The sequence below is a fragment of the Cnephaeus nilssonii genome (assembly GCF_951640355.1).
Source record: "Cnephaeus nilssonii genome assembly, chromosome: 9".
Classification (NCBI taxonomy): domain Eukaryota; kingdom Metazoa; phylum Chordata; class Mammalia; order Chiroptera; family Vespertilionidae; genus Cnephaeus; species Cnephaeus nilssonii.
In genome coordinates this window covers 89,285,075-89,305,507 of record NC_137080.1, presented here as the reverse complement: position 1 = coordinate 89,305,507, position 20,433 = coordinate 89,285,075, and the positions used below count along the sequence as shown (strand labels likewise).

At 40.4% G+C, this 20,433-nt stretch overlaps 1 protein-coding gene across 3 annotated transcripts in view; it reads right to left on the bottom strand.

The window, feature by feature from the left end:
- BTBD9 (BTB domain containing 9) overlaps window positions 1-20,433 on the bottom strand; it is a 483,558-nt gene that overhangs the window by 157,477 nt on the left and 305,648 nt on the right. For all 3 annotated transcript variants that reach the window (XM_079780631.1, XM_079780629.1, XM_079780630.1), the window contains exon 7: window positions 14,166-14,275. In XM_079780631.1, the coding sequence (XP_079636757.1) occupies window positions 14,166-14,275 (110 nt within the window). The remainder of the gene's footprint in view (window positions 1-14,165; window positions 14,276-20,433) is intronic.

Genomic DNA, 20,433 nt, shown 5'->3' with positions numbered 1-20,433 from the left:
GTATATAAAAGCAAAGAATGAATATCTATAATCTACAAATTAATAATAAAAACACAAGCGAGAAAAAAAGTTGACCAAAATTAAGAAGTCGTACTTCATGAAAAAGTAAAAATGGTCAAGAAACATAATATACTCAAATTTTAGTAATAACTAGGGTAGTGAAAGTTGAAACTGAAATATTTTATTTCAGTGTATGTATTTCTGTATTGTTTTCTTTGTGAGAAATGATTATTATGTAAATAAAACATTTTTAATTCAAAATATTTACCAATAAGACAAGCCAGAAAAACAGCTTCTTGTTTCAATCTGCATTTCTTTGACTATTAGTGAGGCCAAACTCTTTCAAGTTTATTGACTATTCTGTTTCTTTTTCTTTCTTTTTAAATAAATTGCTTTTTGTACACATATCTCCTAACTGGGAATTCATATTTTTTCTTAAGTATTTGATAGTACTTCACATATATTAAAGTGAATAATTCATTGTCGTGTATGTTGTAATTATTTTTTCCCAGTTTGTCAAACACCTTTGAGTTCTGTTTGTGGTTTCTGTCTTTGCCTTTATGCTGAGGAAGTAGTCCCTCACCTTGAGGTTAGATGAATACTTATTAATAGTTCTCTACAGTTCTTTTGAAATAACATTGTAAAATCTAACTCTTAACAGGAAACTATTTTGGTTTATAGTATAAGGAAAGAATTTTATGTTAAGTATTTTCGATATATTAGCACCATTTGCAATATTACCCTTCAGTTAGCAGCTGATGTGAAATGTCATCTTTATCCTGTGCTATATCCTTATATATCCTGGGATATATTTCAGAGTTTGGATGACTTCTTACTTTATCTACCAGTTTATCCCTGCATTAATGCCATACTACTCTAGTATGTAGTACTAACTTTAATACATGGTGGTAGTAGACATCTCATTTCATTAATTTTGCTTTTCGTTTTGGGGGGAGTTGGATTTCCATTTATTTATTCTCTTGGAAAACTTCTTAAATAACTTAGTCAAAGTTGTTTTATTTTTTTAAAGCACAACTGGGTTTCTGAGTAAGTCCTACATTAAATTGGTAGATTAAGATGGGAAGAACCAACACATTTTCTATATTAAATTTTCTCATCCAGGAATATCTTTCCATTACTCATTGTTTCTTAAAGATTTATGATTTCTTTACATTAGAACCTGTGGATTTATTAACTTTATTCCCAGGTAGATATTATTGTTTGTGGGGAGGGGGAGGGTGTTAAAAAAATTCTAGCTGACCTCCCTGGCATGCTAACTTCATATCTACACAATTGATGAGCTCACATCATTCTTCTGCCTCCCACTTCTGACACTTATCCCATCTCTAATGCATAAGGTGGTTCAGGGATGGATGACCTTTGGTAATATGGACAGGGATGGTCTAGGTATAAAGGAGAAGTACAGTTCATGGATAGTTACTAGGTATTCTACAGTTTTTATTGCTGTGATGAATGAATCCATCCCACTCCCCATTATACTTTCTAACTGGTTATTGTGGGTATTTGAGAAAACCATTGATTTTTGGATATATTATTGCATCTGGCTACAGTCCTTAGAGTTCTTACTAGTAATCATAATTCTTCAGTGCATTCATCTGCAAATAATGATATTTTATCCCTTTTCCCCAAAATGTATCATACTTATTTCTTGTTCTTCCCTTTCCCCATCCTTGCTTCTCCCTTCCTTCCTTCCTCCTCCCCCCTACCCCAGTCAGGGCTTCCAGACCAGTGTTAAATAAAAGTGGTAATCAGGACCAGCTTCAATGGCACACAGCCTGTGCTTTCAGACAGGCCCTACCTGCAGAAGGCACTCACACTTAATGTCCTGTCTTAAAATTCTTTTATGTATTTATTCATTTTGAGGGAGGGGAGGGCAGGCAGGAGGGATAGAAACATTGATTTGTTGTTCCACCTATTTATGCATTCACTGGTTGATTCTTGTATGTGCCCTGATCAGGGACTGAACCCACAACTTAGGTATGTGCCTTAACTGGGAATCGAACCCATGACCTTTTGGTGTACAGGTTGTCACTCCAACCAACTAAGCCACACCAGGCAGGGCAAAATAATTAGTTTTAGAGAGAGACTCATAGAGAGTAGGCTGACAGCTGGGGGGAGGGGTTTACTGGGGAGAGGCCATGAAGGGATTGAGAAAGAAAAAAAAAACACCAAAACCAATAAATTCATGGAGATGGACAACAGTGTGGTGATTGCTGGGGTAGGGAGGTGGGGGGAAGTGGAGGAGGGTAAGGGGGTATAAATGGTGATGAATTGAGACTTGACATGGGGTGGTGAACACATAATATAGTATACAGATGATGTGTCATAGAATTGTACACCTGAAACCTATACAATACAGTTAATCAGTGTCACCCCAACAAAATTCAATAAAAGTAAATAAATAAATAAATAAATACAAACAAAACAAAACAAAACAAAACAAAACCCACACCCAACTATTTAGTTTTGTGCAGAATTTCCATTGTTTTGGTAAGAACTAAATACACACAAATATGGGCCACCAAATGTGAATTTTGTAATTTGGTGATTCTGCATATAAGATAAATGCTCCATATTTGCATTTAAAACTTCCACTGCACAATATAAAGATGAATGATAAAATTGTTGCTAATAATTTAAATGTTTCTTTTTTTTCTCTTTACTTAGAAGAAAATTAAACAAGTAAAAACACCATGCCAAATGGAAAAGACTGCAAAATCAAGAAAAAAGCTTTTTTAAGTACTTAAAAAACAACAACATCTAATTTTAGAGAGAGGAAAGAAGGGAGGGAAGGAGGAAGGGAGGGAGGGAGGGAAACATCTGCACATGCCCCAACTGGGGATCGAATACACCACCTTCTGGAGTATGGGACGATTCTCCAACCAACTGCACCACGCCGGCCAGAGCTTTACTTTTAGCTGCACTGTTCCCGTTCTTGAACAAGGAGGTCCCACATTTTCATTCTGCACTGTGCTTTGTAAATCATATAGCTGTTCCTGGGACTTACAATGGGTGTTTTTTGTTTTGTTTTGTTTTAGGCTTTATTGGAACCGTCTCTGGTTAAACCTCACTCTTTACAAAAGGGTCATCACAGAATTGTTATTGTAGAAGACTGGAAACACCTACATGTCAGTCAAAGGGGGCTGGTTAAGTAAATTATAGCACCGCGAGTCAATGGACAAATGTAAAAAAGCATGAGAATGCTCCGTATATATCATTAAAAACACTGTTGACTGAAAAAGATATATGTGAATATATGCTATATATATTTTTGTTGTTGCTGTCAACCTCACCTGAGGATATTTTTCCATTGATTTTTAGAGAAAGTGGAAGGGAGGAGCAGAGACACAGAGAGAGAAACGTCGATATGAGAGAGACACATCGATTGGTTGCCTCTCCCACACGCCCAGACCAGGGCCGGGCAGGGCAGGGTATGTGCTCTTGACAGGAATTGAATCCGGGACCCTTCAATCAGTGGGCTGACGCTCTAGCCAGTGAGCCAAACTGGCTAGGGCTATCCTATATATTTTAATAAAACAGGGGGAAATAAGAATATATATTTGTTATACTTAAAAATTTAAATTTAAAAATTACCTACCAGGTTTTGGGATGAAGGACTGAGGTAGTGAGTTAGGGACTAGGCCCACAAAGTTAGATTTTACACCTCCTTGGCCATTAGAACATTTTTCATAGTCAGTACCAGAGAAATACCTGGTCCATTAATAACCTGGCTATGCAGAATGTGAATTTGAAGAAGCATATTGGTAAGAAAGTGATATTGTTGCATAATGTTAGATATATACTCCAAAATACCACATTTAAAAACAACTGTGTTGCCCGGCTTGTATGCTCAGTGGTTGAGCGTCGACCTATGAACGAGGAGGTCACAGTTCAATTCCCGGTCAGGGCATATGCCTGAATTGCGGCCTCAATCCCCTGGTGTGGGGTGTGCAGGAGTCAGCCAATCAATGATTCTTTCTCATCACTGATGTTTATATATCTCTCTCCCTCTCCCTTCCTCTCTGAAATCAATAAAAATATTTTTTAAAAAATAATAAAAATATAAAAACAACTGTGTTAATTCCACTCCTGGTTGTTTATCCCAAGAAATCCAAGACACTAATTCAAAAGGATACTTGCACCCCTATGTTATTTACAATAGCCAAGATATGGAAGTAACCTAAATGCTCATCAATAAACTAGTGAATAAGGAAGATGTGGTACATATATACAGTGGAATATTACTTGGCCATAAAAAAGAATGAAATCTTACCATTTTCAATAACAAGGATGGATCCAGAATGTGTTATACTAAGTGAAATAAGTCAGACAGAGAAAGACAAATACCATATAATTTCACTTATATGTAGAATCTATAAACAAAATAAACAAACAAAACAGAAACAGATTCAGCTACAGAGAACAAATGATGGTTGCCAGATGGGAGAGGGGTTGGGGGGCTGGGTGGAAAAGGTGAAGGGATTCAGAAGTACAAATTGGTAGTTACAAAACAGTCATGTGTTGTAGAGTACAGCATAGAGAATACAGTCAATAATACTGTAATAGCTATATAAGGTGTCAGGTGGGTATTAGACTTCTTAAATTATATAAACATCTAACCACTTTAGTGTATACCTGATACTAATCTATAATAATAAAAGCGTAACATGCTAATTAGACCGGACGTCCTTCTGTCCTTCTGAACAAAGCTGGGGCTGCGAGGGAAGCCCAGGTCCCGGGAGCATGCCCGGAGGGAAGCCCGGGTCCCAGGTGCCAGAGGGAAGCCAGTACCAGCAGCCGGGAGAAGGAAGACCTACTCTTGCACGAATTTCATGCATCAGGCCTCTAGTATAAAATAACAATAAATGGCAAATGTTACTGAAAAAAATTGTGTACATTTACATTTATCTGGACACACACATCCTGCTATATCCCTGCTAGACAAGGGGAAATGTAAGTAGAGTCCAAAACATTTAATCCTATAAAATATATAAGTAAATTCTGTAAAATAAGAGCAATAAAACCTTTCAGGCAGTCTTCATTCTCAAACACATAAAAACAAAAAACAGGTATAAAGGATAATGAAACTTAAACACATACAAAGGGCTACATTAAGCCAAGAATCCTAAATGACTATGGGAAATCACTGTCTAATCATCCGCCACCTCTCCCCCACGTAGGAACTGCATCCCATTTTCATTTGAGATCATGAGTTCCTCAGGGTAGCAGGCAAACAAATATATTCTGTACACATTATTGTGGGGTATTTACTTACCTACAGTTTTGTAACACTCTTAAGATCTTGTGAGAAAATAATGCTTAATTTTCTCCAGAGGAAGAGTGAGAGATTATGAATAACTGTAATTCCTACTTCAACCCCCCACCAGATGCAAGATGGCCCACTGGAAGGGGCACTGGCTTTGGAGTGAGTCAGAGGTAAGTATGTCTTTGCACCATTTTGTATGATTCTCCCCTGACCCTCACTTTCTTCCTCTGTTTATTGACTGGCCCACTCATAACCCTATCATAATAACATCCCTAACTCAGCTTAGGTGCCCCGTTCCAGTGTTCCTATAGCATCTCCCAGTAGCTGATTTATTTTGCTATGTTGTCACCTTCTGTTTAAGTGTCTTTCTCTCCCATTAGCTCATACGATTCTCCAAGGCAGAAGCTACCTGTGTATTTTTCTATTCCCAGTGCCTAAAATACACTTGGCAGCCTCTTAATAAATGTCTGCTTAATGCCAAGTAATTTACAGTAGATAAAGAAGTTAAGCTTCACTGACAATTAGAACCAGCCTTAATATCTGGTTAGAGAAACAGGCTGGAAAGTACAGCCTCTTGGTCTGGACCAGTCCAGCCTCAATAGTGCTATTTTAAGAAACTGTCTGCAAGGAGGTCTTCAGGGCCGCTCTGCTACTCCAGCAAGCTCCCGTCTTTGCCACATTCTAACCCTTCAACCTCTGGTGAACTCCTGCAGGCTCAAATCTCTTGTTTCTGCTCCAGAGGACACAGTTTTAAACACAGCTGCAAAGCACAAAAGTCATATCCCCAATTCAACAGATTTCAAAAGCCCTTCACAGCACAGATTTCCAACTCTGTTTACTTTCCCAGGAACTTTACAGAATTCTAAACAATTGTAAAATACTTTTAGATGACAGTAGCAATTACAGAACACCTATTTGTTTTCTGCCTCCAGCTTTTCCCAGGGGACCCAGTGGTGCCATTTTGTTGCTATGTAAATTAGCACTGTGTAATGCTCTGGATTGTTTACTGAATTCTTCAAGGCCAAGCTCAAAATACCCTTCTTCACGAAGTTGGGTTCCTTCACAACCCAACTAAATATTTTGCCTTTCTTTGCACTCTGCTTGTGCCTGTGTCGGCTGTTCTCAGCTCCACATATTTCCACGCCTGGCCACCGTGCTTCTCCCGCTCCTTGGAATCAGATGGCATGTCTCCTGATGTCTGGAGCCCTTTCACAACCAGTTCTCTGTCTGTCGGCTTCCAGCTCCATTCCCTCCCTTGCTCTTGGAGGCTAAAGCTCTGAAAACAAGTTCCCAAGCTTGCCAGCTTGGTTTTTAGTGAAGTTCTGCCAATGGAAGAAACTGGTGTGAGACTGGAAGACGGGAGGAGGAAAGAAAACATTTCTGTCTGCTCTGGTGTACTGCAGGTAGCACGGTGGCTGATGGATATGGGCTCCAGTTCCTGTTCAGACAGCGCAGTTCCATGGTGGCAGCAGTGACTGTTCCCAGAGCTTCAGCAACACGGAGTTCCTGTGCTTAGACTGCCTATTTTGTTGCCCTACTCAATTACTAACAAGAACCTAGAACATAAAAGCCATTGGTCTTCATGGATGCATGCAGGCAGACACAGAGCTAACACCTAATGGCCTAACTCAGGTAGTAGAAGCTGCTTCTTGTTCGATGAAAGGGTTAAACAATCCTGAATTTTGAGCCTAGAGCTCCAGCTCTAGTTGCTATCTCTTAAGCAGAGGTAGAGCCAAGGATAAGGACGGAGAGGGACTTGTGAGAGCTTATGTTTTCTAGAAGAACTAGGACACCTAAGAAGGGAAATGAGACCCATATAATGCTAAATAGCACAGTCTAATATCAGTGTGAAGTGCTTACTGCTCCCCCATGTCTTACTAACTGCATATTCTCTATTCATCTACAAGACTCATAAGAAGAGCTATTTAAAAGGAAAAAAGAAATGTAAATGGCCCTTAAACATATGAAAAGATGCTCAATTTCTCTCATAAGAGAAATGCAGTTAAAAAATTCATGGAGATGCCATTTTTCACTTATCAAACTGGCAAAAAATCCAGAGGTTTGACAATATGTGCCACATACATTGCCAATGAGAATTGTAAAATGGTGCAATCCTTATGGAGATGAATTTGGAAATATTTAGCAAAATTATCCATGCATTTACCCTTTCATCATGTAATCCTCTTCTCAGGATCACAAAAATATATTAGCAAAAAAAAAAAGACTTATGCACAAGGCAATAGCACAATTTCTAGTACCAGAAGACTGAAAACAACCCAAATGGTTCATCAATATATAACTGGTTGAATAAACTACAGTATATATACACTAATGAATACCATGCAGCTATAAAAGGAATCAATAATATCTTCCTATATAACTAGCACTAGGTATAGTGTTAAGTACAAAAAAGCAAGGTGAAGAAAGTATCTATAGCATATAGTATGCTACCAATGTTGGGAGGATATAAAATATAAATTATATTACTTCCCATTTTTAAAAACAGAAGGACAACCCAAAAAACTAAAGGGAAAAAGAGATTCCCTACAGGAGTAGAGGGGACAGGAATATAAGCTTGATTTCTCTAAATACAGATTTTTTGTAAATTTGATTTAGAGACCATGTATACCTCTCTATATAAAAGGCTAATATGCAAAGTGTTCCCTCAGGAGTTCGACCAGGAGACCAGAAGTTCAATTGCTCACTATGACGTGTGCTGATCAACAGGGGGTGGAACGAAGGAAGGCTCTGGCTGGCAGCCGGCAGCCAGCAGCAGGGGAAGGAAGGCCCCAGCCGGCAGCCAGAGGCCTTGATCGGCCCTGATCGCCAGCCAGGTTGAATTTCGTGCACCAGGCCTCTAGTATTTTACATAGTTATAAGACAAAAAGCATTTTAAAGGCAATCACTAAATAAGTGAAATGAAACAAGTGAATCAAAGTGTATACTGAAATAGTGTCATGATCACACAGAGAATTATTTTAAGTGACTTGAAAACACAGTAATTTTACTATATATCTCTAGTTGGATATACCCTAAAGGCCCAAAAAGTATTTGTAACTACAAAAATCTTAAAACTAATTTCAGTAATCATATGGTCCCTGGTAGTATCAGAACTGTAATTCTGAGACTATTTGGTATGTACTGGGGACAAAGCAAATGAATTATTGTGCTGTATTACTGATAACCAAGATTTTCGGTATGGAAAAAAGGATATGAAAGATCAAAAGGTGAAACAGAAACTTTGTGTACTGAATTTTAATTAGAAGTGTTAGCATGCACATATTTTACATGTTAAATAAATATATATGCACATATTTCTGAGTTCTGTCCATTGAAAATGCCTAGAAATAAAGACCAACCCAATTGCAAGTACTTTGACTGAGGTTTCTAAATGTCATTTCCCACTTAAAGGAACCAGGGCTTCTTGCAGAAATGGCTGATTCCAGATCAGGGGCAGGAGACGTACAAGGTGAACCTGGTACATTCTGTCCTGCCAGAAATCAAGGAACTATTAAGGACTACTGAGGTTGTATCAGAAAGACTGAAGAGCAAATCTGAAAAGGCTAAAAGATGAGGACAATTTGAATATCAATAATGAGTACAACTGATTAAAAGATATTCAATTTGTGTAATCCCATAAACTCAAAATAATATGTACTCCCGCTCCAAAAGGAAAACTCCACAAAAAAACTCACTGATCAACTTTGAAGGATGCCAGGTAACCACCTCTTCACTTTAAGAACTGGTAAATAAAAAGAAAGGATGTAAGAATTATCCTTTTCTTCCTGGGCAAATCACATCTCAGGATTATCAAAAGAGTATTGAGAACATTTCTCTCTTCCTAGCTACTAAATGAAGGAATGACGGAATTAGCTGTAACTATTTTGCAGTTTTAAATAGTTGTGAATGAATATCCAAAAGGAACAACCAACAATTTTCTGTGTTTCTTGATAAGACACATATACTACCACCTATAGGATCCTATATAATAAAAGGCTAATATGCAAATCGACCAAACGGCAGAATGACCGGTCGCTATGATGCTCATTGACCACCAGCTGGCAAACTCTCAATGCAGGAGCTGCCCCTTGGTGGTCAGTGAGCTCCCACAGGGGGAGCACTGCTCAGCCAGAAGCCGGGCTCATGGCTGGTGAGTGCAGTGGCGATGGCGGGAGCTGTCAGTTGGACATCCCCTAAGGTCTCCCCAACTGCAGACTGTAAGACAGGAGATGTCAGTTGGACATTCCCTAAGTTCCCCCCAACTGAGGGACCCCGTCCCCCCACCCCCTGCAATGCATGAATTTCATGCACCGGGCCTCTAGTGTTCTTATAAAAATAAAAAATAAAAATAAAACTTGAATCAGATTAATCCTCCTCCAAGTTACAAGAAACACAAGAGAGGAACATGTTGAATACTATCATGGGGATTTAATCACCAAAATTCAGGCTGTTAGAAACTCGACAAGATAAAAACCTAGTTTCTTCAACAAATAAACTGGAGAGAAAGAGAGATTCGAGAGTCGTAACAGCTATTTATTGAGAGTACAGATTTCATCTGAATTCTGATTTAAACAACCTATAAAAACACATAGATTCACTCCAGACTTTCACCCAACTAGGGACATTTGAACACTGAATATTAAATACTCATAAAGAATTAATGTTCAATTTTGGGGTATTATAATAATACTAAAGGCCCGATGTATGAATTTGTGCATGGGTGGGGCCCTGCCAGCCAGGGGGAGGGGACGCGGGAAGTTGGCTGGCTGGCCCCACCCCCGATCAGGGTGGGGGGGCCAATCAGGGGCGGGGCCAGATGGGGGGAGGTGCTGTGGGCAGTTGGCTGGTCAAGGGGACAATTGCATATTAGCCTTTTATTGTATAGGATTATAATTACGGCTACAAAAAGGAGTCCTTACTTTTAGAGATACATTTTGAAATATTTATGGATAAGATGAAAAAAAAGGCTGGGGATTGCCTTAAAAATAATCTGATGGGGAGCAAGTAGGCAATGCATAGATAAACTAAGTTGTCTGTGAGTTGATAGTTCTTTAAGCTGGGTGGTGAGTACAGGTCTATCTGAATAACTAATAGGTTATTCAATAAGTGAATTTAAATACGAGATTAAGGCAGCTGATCGATGTTTCTCTCTCACCAATGTTTCTAACTCTCTATCCCTCTCCCTTCCTCTGTAAAAAAATCAATAAAATATAATTTAAAAAACTAAAAATAAATAAACAAATACAAGATTAAATGCAAATAAATTTTGGCAAAGATTATGAAAAAGTAGAAGGACTTGGCACAGAAAGTGTAGTGCCAAGGCAAAAGAGACACATTCTTTGGGAGGCTGAATGCTTATAAAATAGCAGTCATATCTATTCTAATATTCCTTCCATGCCTCACTAGTAAGACAGGTTCACACTCCTATATACTACTAGAAGCCCAGTGCATGGATTCGTGCATCGGTGGGGTCCCTCAGCCTGGCCTGCAGGGATTGGTCCAAGACCGGTTTTCCGACATCCCCTGAGGGGTCCCAGATTGCAAGAGGGCGGTTCTTGGGTGATGAACCCTGGAATCGAGCTCCCTCCTCTCTGGTTCTGGGTGTGCATCTGCCCCCTGGTGGTCAGTGCATGTCATAGCTACCGGTCAGACAGTCAAATGGTTGGCCAGTTGCTTAGGCTTTTATGTATATAGACTAGAGGCCTGGTGCACAACATTCGTGCACTGGGGGGAGGGGGTCCCTCAGCCTGGCCTGTGCCCTCTTGCAGTCTGGGACCCCGCAAGGAGCGGGCCTAAGCTGGCAGGCAAACATCCCCCGAGGGGTCCTTAGCACTGCCTCGGAGGCAGGAGAGGCTCCTGCCACTGCCGCTGTGCTCGCCAGCCGTGAGCCTGGCTTCTGGCTGAGCAGCGCTCCCCCTGTGGGAGCGCAATGACCACCAGGGGGCAGCTCCTGCGTTGAGCATCTGCCCCCTGGTGGTCAGTGTGCGTCATAGTGACCAATTGTTCCGCCGTTCGATTTGCATATTAGCCTTTTATTATATAAGAGGATACTCCTAATGAAAAGGAGACAGTCATCACAGGCTGACTCCCACGCGAGAATACCTCCCAGCATGGTCCAAAAGTAGCCACCACATGAAGGAGAAGATGAGGTGGGAGCATGCTGTGAGGGGGTCTGACACTCAGAACTGGTCAGTGTAGTTCAAGTTCCCATGGATACATGAGCCCACACAGCTCCCAAGCTCCCCCATGAATTTGTAAAAGTGCAGCAGCATGAAGAATAACATGCTGTCAACAAAAATGGGACAGAAACCCTTTGGTTGAAGAAGACTAATATCTTATAGAGCTAATGTCGTTTATTTTTATTTATGTTTTTCCTAGAATCATTATACATTTTAAGTAATAACATTAAAATTTGATTTTAAAAAACGCAAACATTTTTAAAGTAATTTTAAGGCGTATAAGGAGAGTACTCCTTTAATTAGAGTAGCCTACACTATGAAACAATGACCATGAACTGTGAAAGAAAGAAGTTCTGAATCTTGAAACATCAAACATTATTTTAGTTTTGCTCTTTTTCCCTCATGAGAACCTGGAGTTTGTATCAGTGGTTCTCAAGGGAGGAGTGCACATTTCACAGGATGTGGGGAGGAATAAGCAGTTGTCAGCTACAATTTAAAAGTAACTCCGGGTGGTTCTGATACTCACTTTGTCCCCATTAGAGGGCCACTCCTTTCTCCGAGCCCCCTGTAGAGTGGCTGGCTGAGACCTGTGTGCTGCCAAAATTTACCTGAAGTTATCACATGGAAGGCTGGCAATTACTATTTCAAACACCCCTTTCAACTAAGCAGAGCTACCATGTCAGACAGGTACACCCTCAGGATTCACACACCTCCCTGCGTGCCCAGCACGGGGGCAGCTGTGAGCTATGAAGATAGCAGGAGGAGGACCAGACGGGATCCCATTGCAGGCCACCTGCCATATGTGCACCACACACCTGCCCACCTGCACCACTGCTCCCATCTGGCTGAGGAGGGATGATAGGCACATGACTGCAATGTTCTTCGCAGTCAGACTTGTGAGCACCACAGAAAGGGCGCAACGAAAAGTGTTTGACCAGACACCAAAAACACTTCTTGCATCTCTGTAGTCTTCTCTCACCCCTGACACACCTGAGACTATCATGGCACAGACTAGGCTGACTAGTTCAGTGTAGACACAACCCACAGACCAAGAACAGCATCCCTCACTACAAGTAATCCTGAGTTTAATTCCTATATCAGCCTCTCATGCCAGATCGTCCTGTTTCTTCAATAATTACTGTGTCCACACATCTGATCTTTCTCCAATAAAAATGGGGTCCTTTTTAAAGTAGGTGGCAACTTCTATGCAGTACGTTCAAAACTGCAGTGCACTGGGTTGAAATGAGTAGACAAATGCTACACATCTTAAGACTCTGAAGGTGGTCTTGTTTCTAAGATTCTTCCCAGGGAGGACTGCCATAACCACACACAGTGAGGTCTGAAGTCTATGAAAGAACCTGGAGAGGACCTGAACCCTCCCTACAGCCCCATCACTAATATTCCACACAGCCCACAAAATTAAAAACCTTGATAACATTAGGTAAGGCTTTAGCACTGTTAGTTTTCAAATTACTTAAAAGTTACAAAAATTATTAACATTTATATGAAAAACCATATCCATAATAAATTTAAAACCAAATTATTTATTTTAGTTGAGCTCTAAAAGTTCTCTGTGTTGGAATAATTTCTACTCCTACTGTTTTATTAATACTACTCTCCTATATTTCCATGATAAAGGATTACATTTAGGGGACAGCAGGTGTTAGGAAAATGTAGACTGATGACGAAAGAACTAGAAAGCATTTGCAAGTTATACTCGTCTTTCCCATCTAGTCACTGCCATGATTTTAGGATCTCTGTCACCATGCTGTGTCCCAGCATGGACAGGACTTGAGAAGGGGAGGAGAAATGAGTCATTTGTGAAGGCAAAAACTTCTATTTTGCAGGGACATCTCATCCCCCACCTAAACCCCTAGCGTGCATGTTCCATGAGGCTACGGTAAAGGCACAGATTTAAGAATCTAATTAGTCAAACCATGAGTCTGGTGAGAACTGAGTAAAAAACCTGTGGGTATGGGGAAAACGAACAAAAAGGAAAAGCTACTCGTGACATCTAGAATGCCAAGACCTGGTGGGAATGTACACAATGCCAGACCACATAGTACCTAAAACAAATACAAAACACAACAGAAAGCAACCAAATAACCAAAGTTTAAAATATACCCTTTGGAAAGATCAATCAGGAAGTACTTCCCACAAGGTAACCTGACTTTCACAATGACAATTCAGTTACTCTGGTCTTATTCAAATCCATAACAAATTTAAAACCATTTTCTTAAGGTGAACTTGGCTAAATAGGGCAAATACAGACTGAAAAGAACATACATTCATACCAAATCAATGTCAAAAATACGTGCATAGCCTTGGAAAGTATGAGCACTGGATCACTGTATACAGACCTCCTCCCTGATCTTACTACCATTAAGTACAGAAAAGCCTTCGGTATGAAAGGCTTTGCCCAGCTGTCATAAGCATTCCCCACAAAGCAAATGTGAATGAATCACTAGATCATTTCAATTCTTAACTACTAGAAAAAATTGATATTCTTTTAAGTTTACTGGTATTATTTTGACTTCTTCTAAAAATATAAGCCCTCCCCTGTGTCACTCAGCCTTGAGGCATTCAAACCAACCAAATTTCTTAGTCAAAGCTGATTAAGAGATGAGGCAAGGGAATTAAAAAAACACTTGAAAATAAAATATCTAAGCAGATGTACAAAATGTAGCTGTAACACTTACCTATCAAGCCCTTCTCGAGAGTGAAGGTTTGGTTTGTAAACATGCATTCAAAAGCCACGATGTGAAAAATCTTGTTCACTGTGTTGTGAGTCCCAACTATTCGAATATATCTGGGGGTAAAAAGAAAAGAATGTTTGTTGAAGAAAATGAGATTCCATCACAACCAATCCAAAAATAACAGAGTAAGACATATTACATAAACATACAGTGTACCAGGGCCTGGACTAAAGGAGACTTTGAACTTGACTTCAGACCGTATACCTGCTCCTTAGGGCTAGCTCCAACTGAGCCTTAGAAGAATTACAACAAAATTAGGAAGATAGCACTTTCCAGAGAATTAAATAGGACTTAAGATTTTATTTACCTAGAAAATCAAACCATGTACTGTTCAGCTCAAATCCTGAACGTCAGTACAACTATACATCCATGAGACATTTACGCTGGAGAATAACAAACCGCTTCTATCTTTGCCTGTGGTTAGGAATGTGCCTGTACACAGGTGCACAAACACATAGAAAATCAAACACTTTCCAATTCAATGAAAGTTTTCATCCACTGGAGACAAATACATGAAATCAATATTGCTTTCTTGCTTAAAAGAAACATCCACAGAACCACTGGAAAACACTCACAGTTTCTTGTATTTTAATACTGCTCCCAAATCGTTGTTAGGAAGTTATCTGCCCCACTTTCCGTTCCCCCCCTTCCCCCCCCCCCCCCCCCCACACACACACACACACTGCCTTTACTACTGGGAAGCCTTCTCCTGACCAGAGGAAGTGATCCGCAGAGGTGACCCAGCCTGCTCTGCACCTCCCTCTGGGCCACACGGATTGGCATCGGCACACAGTGCAGAGTTTCACAGGGCAGGTCTTGAGCATCTCGGCCTGTTCCCCCTCTGTATCTCCCTGGAGGCTTCACCTCCAACAAACAAGCATTAACCTTGGAGTAACTTGCTCCTTTCACTCTCCAAAGGGACCTGACAGTTCACAGGTTAATGAACAGACAAACTCATTCTTCTGAGTGCCACACAGGGAATGTACCACATTCTTACTGGAATTCAAAGGAAGAACCAGGAAAAATAACTAGATTAACTGATGACACTCTCCCAAATTATGAACTATGCACTCTGTAGGACAGGGCATATTAAACGCACAGATTTCAATTAGGAGATGACAGACCAGGCCAGGGTTCAGCAATACCCTCTCTCCACTGTGTAAAGCAACCTTCAACTTAGATGATACAATTTTACTTCTGAGTTAATCGCTGTTCACTAATTTGGTAATTTCCTTACATTTCTCATCACTCCACGTTAACTGTATAACATAAATGCCGATTTAAAAAGTTCTCATTAAGGAGACTAGATTTGGGGGTTTTATATCATGGGCTATTTTCCCTCCTGTTTCTTCAAGCCTGAATCTCACAGCGTTCCCTGTGCACCTCATTTAGCCATCTGTTCCTTGACACGAGCTGATCACTCATCTTCATAACCAATATAAATGCCATCTCCTGGACTGGCCGTTCAGCATGCCCACAGCCATCGCGGGAGACACTGTGCTTCCCGTGTGGAGCGCCAGGGCTACTGGTCCGTCAACCAGGGCCCTCTGGTGAAGCAGGAAGCTGGCCCTGATCTATTTTCTTCAGCCCTCAAGGTAGATAGAAGGTGCTGAATTTCCTGGGTTTGGGTGGGTTCCTTTAAAAGAAATTCTAGATGGTGTGGGTAGAACAGATTGCGTTGTTCTTTACTGCTAATGGTGACACTGGGCTTTCTGGAAGGGAAGGGGTGTGTTAAGGCTGGCACCTTGGCCTGAATCTAATTTTGTCCATTTCCTTAAAACCACAGAAACACAAGCAGCATAGCATTTTCAGCTGCTCGTGGTCGTGATAGCCTGAGTGCTGCTGTCTGCAGCGTGGAGGGGATGGAGGGATGTGGTTTGGTGCAATTTGATCAGACCACTCTGCTGCTCCCTAGGTCAAGCCTCCACCAGAGAGACAGCTCTCCTAATACTGCGCAAGGCAGAGGAGCCAGACAGCAACCAACAGGGCCTTTCCCCTGGGCAGTTCTCAAGGTTAACAGTCCCAATGACTAGGGGATGCAGTATGATCCCCCTCCCTTTCCCTCTTTTTAAAACATGGAACCAAGTTCTCCAAGTTTAGGTAATAGTCATTTCCCAAAATTTACCCTGGTGCAAATGTCAGGAGTTGGAGAAAATATGCAACAATCCTTTCCCTCGTTCCCTAATTAGAAGAAACTGAAAATAAAAACTGTACTGGAATAAATTTCACAGCCTTAATGATAGTGTTTGTGATAACAAACAAGATAATACTTATGGCTGGAAAAGCACGAGAGATGCCTCCAGATAAAAAGTTCTATATAAATGAAGATAATGTTATCTCTGCTGCATAATCCTGAGGTCAAATTAGCAATTCACCACTGTATATTACACTTCTCAATTAGCCTGTTCTATGTAATGCTCATAACAAGTTTAATTATTCTACTTCTACAATACTTTATGTCTCCAAAAATTACAGCATAATTTACAAAAACGGCATAAAGTCCCTATTCAAATACACATTTTTTAAAATGGTAACAAAGTCAAGAAACCATGCTCCTTTTCTCCAGCAAGGAGCTGCTGGCATAGGACTCTGTCCTTTACTGAAGAAGATCTCGACCAGAACTAGCAAACAGGCTTCAACTCATCCCCCAACTTCGCAACTGGCAAGGTGGCCTGGAGCTCTACATGGCGAACTTCGAGGTCCTGTGCAGCTCAAGTGGAGGGGCCCTGATCCATGAGCAGTGTCTCCAGGGGGAGGGAGGTAGCACAGATTTTCTTAATGGGGCTCACAATGGAGCCTCCTGAGGCAGAAGGGAAGTTATTATTACCTGAGATATTGAAAAGCCAAGGGATGGGGATGGAAAAGAGTTCTCTCTCATTTTTTTACTTTTCTTGAAAAACGAAGCAAAACTTGCTCTGGGTCATAACATCTAAACCAGAGAAGTAACTACCATATTTTTTTCTGTCACAAATTTTTGAATAAGAGGCAAAGTTTAAGATTAATTTTTTTCCTTTCAACACCATCTCTCCAAGGCACAGTCAGACTCTGATTTAACCTGATAATCAGGGCAGTGACAGCTCGTGACTTCATCTGTGTTCAGAGAGAGCACTGCTGAAAAATGTAACAGCCACCCTTTGTTCTCTCCGAGGTCCTCAAAGCACATTAGACAGCTGAAAGATAATTAAACCTTCCACAGTGCTAAGGAAGGCAGATATGCAACAGATTGGCCATTTCTTGTGAGGATGAATGCTGTCCACGTGAGCCCTGGTATAACAGTCTGTTTCCAAAATTCTCCTCCCTTCCCTATGTTAGTTGTCTTCTAGTTACTGACAAAGACTGGATCCTGAACATGGTTCAGAAAAGGATGTTTCCATGCAGAAGTTTCTAGGAGCTATGATAGTGTGAGTGAAAACAGGTTCTGTCTTTTTTTTTAATCAAATGAAATCTAAAACCACCAAGGTTGGCACTCTAAAATTGAAAGGCACTATGGAGTTTTGAAGAATGTGCTTTAGAGTCTAACAGAGCCAGGTTTGCAGCCCAGCCCATCATTTAATTCGCTGTGTCACTTGGGGGGAAATGCTTTAAACCTTTTTAAGCTTTCGTTTCTTTCTCTATAAAGTGAAGTCGGTAACAGAGACCTTATAGGACATTTAAATGAGGTAAGCATGTAGCATGTCTAATGCAGGGCTTGGCAGAGTAGGATATCTTTAAATAGAAATTTAAAGAGTAGATCATTGGGTACAGAAGGTCTTTGTTTGAACTTTGAGAAAACTGGTTGTCTGGGCAAGAATTCTTAACTGTGGATGCTAAAATGGTGCATCTGTAAGGAGGCAGGCCCAGGGGCAGACTTCAAGAACACAGACAGGGTCTGGTCCTTGCTCTTGGGGCATGACAGCGAAGGCACTGAGGCCACAGTAAGAAGATGACCTAAGGCCCTAATCTTTAGAAAAGCCTATTTACGATACCCTTGACCTGACTCAGCTATGCATGAGAAGGCAAGGCAAGAATCCTCTGCCCATATTTGGTCCAGCAACCTACACCCACAGAAGAATTTCCTTTTTGTGCAAACCCTAAAAGTTTAAGGAAAACAGAATTTCCTAACAGTAGATATCATAATACTGTGACCTACAGGAATTTTGCTTTGGAGGTTTCACTGCATTCCCTGCTTGGTCTGGGAAGGTACAAATTCCTATTCTTAACCTATATTTCCATCATTGCTTATCAGGATGCTACCAGGTTTAATTTCTAAGTCATAAACACTACATCTTTAACATCCTAAAGAAAACAGAAACAAACAGCAACTTGTACATTCCTACTTTAAACCCTTGATATTTATTCTCTAGTCTTTGATTCTGGTGGAGTATAAGCCTATTTGTAGCAGTTTCTACTACAAGATCAAATTGAATTCCGTAAGAAATATTTAAATGAGCTCTCATGGGATCAACTAAAGCCAAAATCCATCAGAATTCTATTCTTTGGTAAACAAAGTTTTATTCTCAAAGTGGACTTCATATTCTTGGGTTAAACAAAGACTCTTGAGAAAACTAGAGTTAGCCTAAGACTCCTGCATGAGAAGGGATGCCTAACATTTTGGCTCTCCCTCTGAGGTGGCCACAAAGAACTCTAGGGAGAAAAACTGTTCTTAGCTGTGGACAGATGCAGTGACAGAACGAAAACTTTAGCTATAGCATTTACTAGGGACTTGGGACCGTATGGGATTTGGATTCATCATTTCTATGATTTCCTATTGGACTTTTCCTCTCAAGGACATACTAAGAATGTATATAAATAATTCTCTAACCCAAAAGCAGGTAATATCTGTAGGTTTCCCCAGTATGAAATTTTTCTTCTAGTTCTGGGTACAATGTTAGTGCTCTTATAATCAAACCACACTGGAAGGGAAGTGAATTCAGGTCTTGTTGCTAAGGCAGCGAGTGGAAAACAGTTTACTGCCAGAATGACAAAAGGCTTCTAGAAAAAGCATGTTGCAACAGAAAAGATTTGTTACTCTTAGAGAACCTTCCCTCTGGCTGATCTGTGGAGCTATGATTCTCCTCTACTGACTTCAGCAAAGGCCCCAGCAGCGCTTATTTGGGAGAGGAAGAATTATTGAAAGGCTAAACACTGTGTCCCGAGTGAGCCTAAGCAGAGGCTACTGTCTCTGAGAGCAGTCCTGACAGTGGGACCGTTAGCCCTGCAGAGGGAGCGATCATGTTCCACCACCTCCGCTATTCAACCTGAAGGGCAAATCAAACGAGAAGTCATCTTGTGTTTCAGAGAAAACTGATGCTATGCAGAATCAAGTATGCAGAGGGGAGGGGGTAAGATGGGCAAATAATTACTAACACATCAGAACCCAGTGCTTCCAAAATAGATAGTCATTCCAACTTTAGAGATAAATATTTAAGTGCTGTTTATTTGGAGGAAATAAATGAATTTTGAATAGTAGTAGGCTTTTTTCCCATCTCCAAGTACATAGAACCTAAAACCTGCCATAAAAATATGCCTTAAACTTATGAAATTATATTTGGAGTTAATATCATAAAAGGTCTTAATTATAATATTTACATAAATCATATGAAAATGATATAATATGTAAAATGTATGTAATGCATTCAAATTATCTGCTTATATATTTAACCTTGTAGATATATTGGGTAAGTCTGCTTTTAATCAAGATTTAATAAACACCTATAAGGTATAAGAAACTGTGTTAATCACTGTGAGGAATGGACCCAAAAGACAGGACATAAACCTACATCTAGAGAACTTTACAGTGCAGTTTAGAAAGGAAGACTAAAATACCTTGGTAGTAGTGATGAGAAAGGCAAAGAGCTCTTACCTATTCACACATGGAGTCTAACCTTAAAACACCGAATTTAGCAACATGAACTATAAAAGTCCTCCCTGTATGGAGGGACCTAGAGATGATTATGCTAAGTGAAATAAGCCAGTAGAGAAAGACAAATATTACATGATCTCATCTATATGTGGAATCTAATGGTCACAATAAACTGATGAATAAAATAGAACCAGAGGCATGGAAACATGGAACAGACTGATGAATCTCAGACAGAAAGGGGGAGGGAAGGAGGGTGCCGGGAAAGACTAGCCAAAGAACTTATATGCATACTTGCATTGCCCATGAACACAGACATAGGGTGGTGAAGGCTTGGGGTAAGGCTTGAGTGGGAACTGGGTGGTGGGAGGC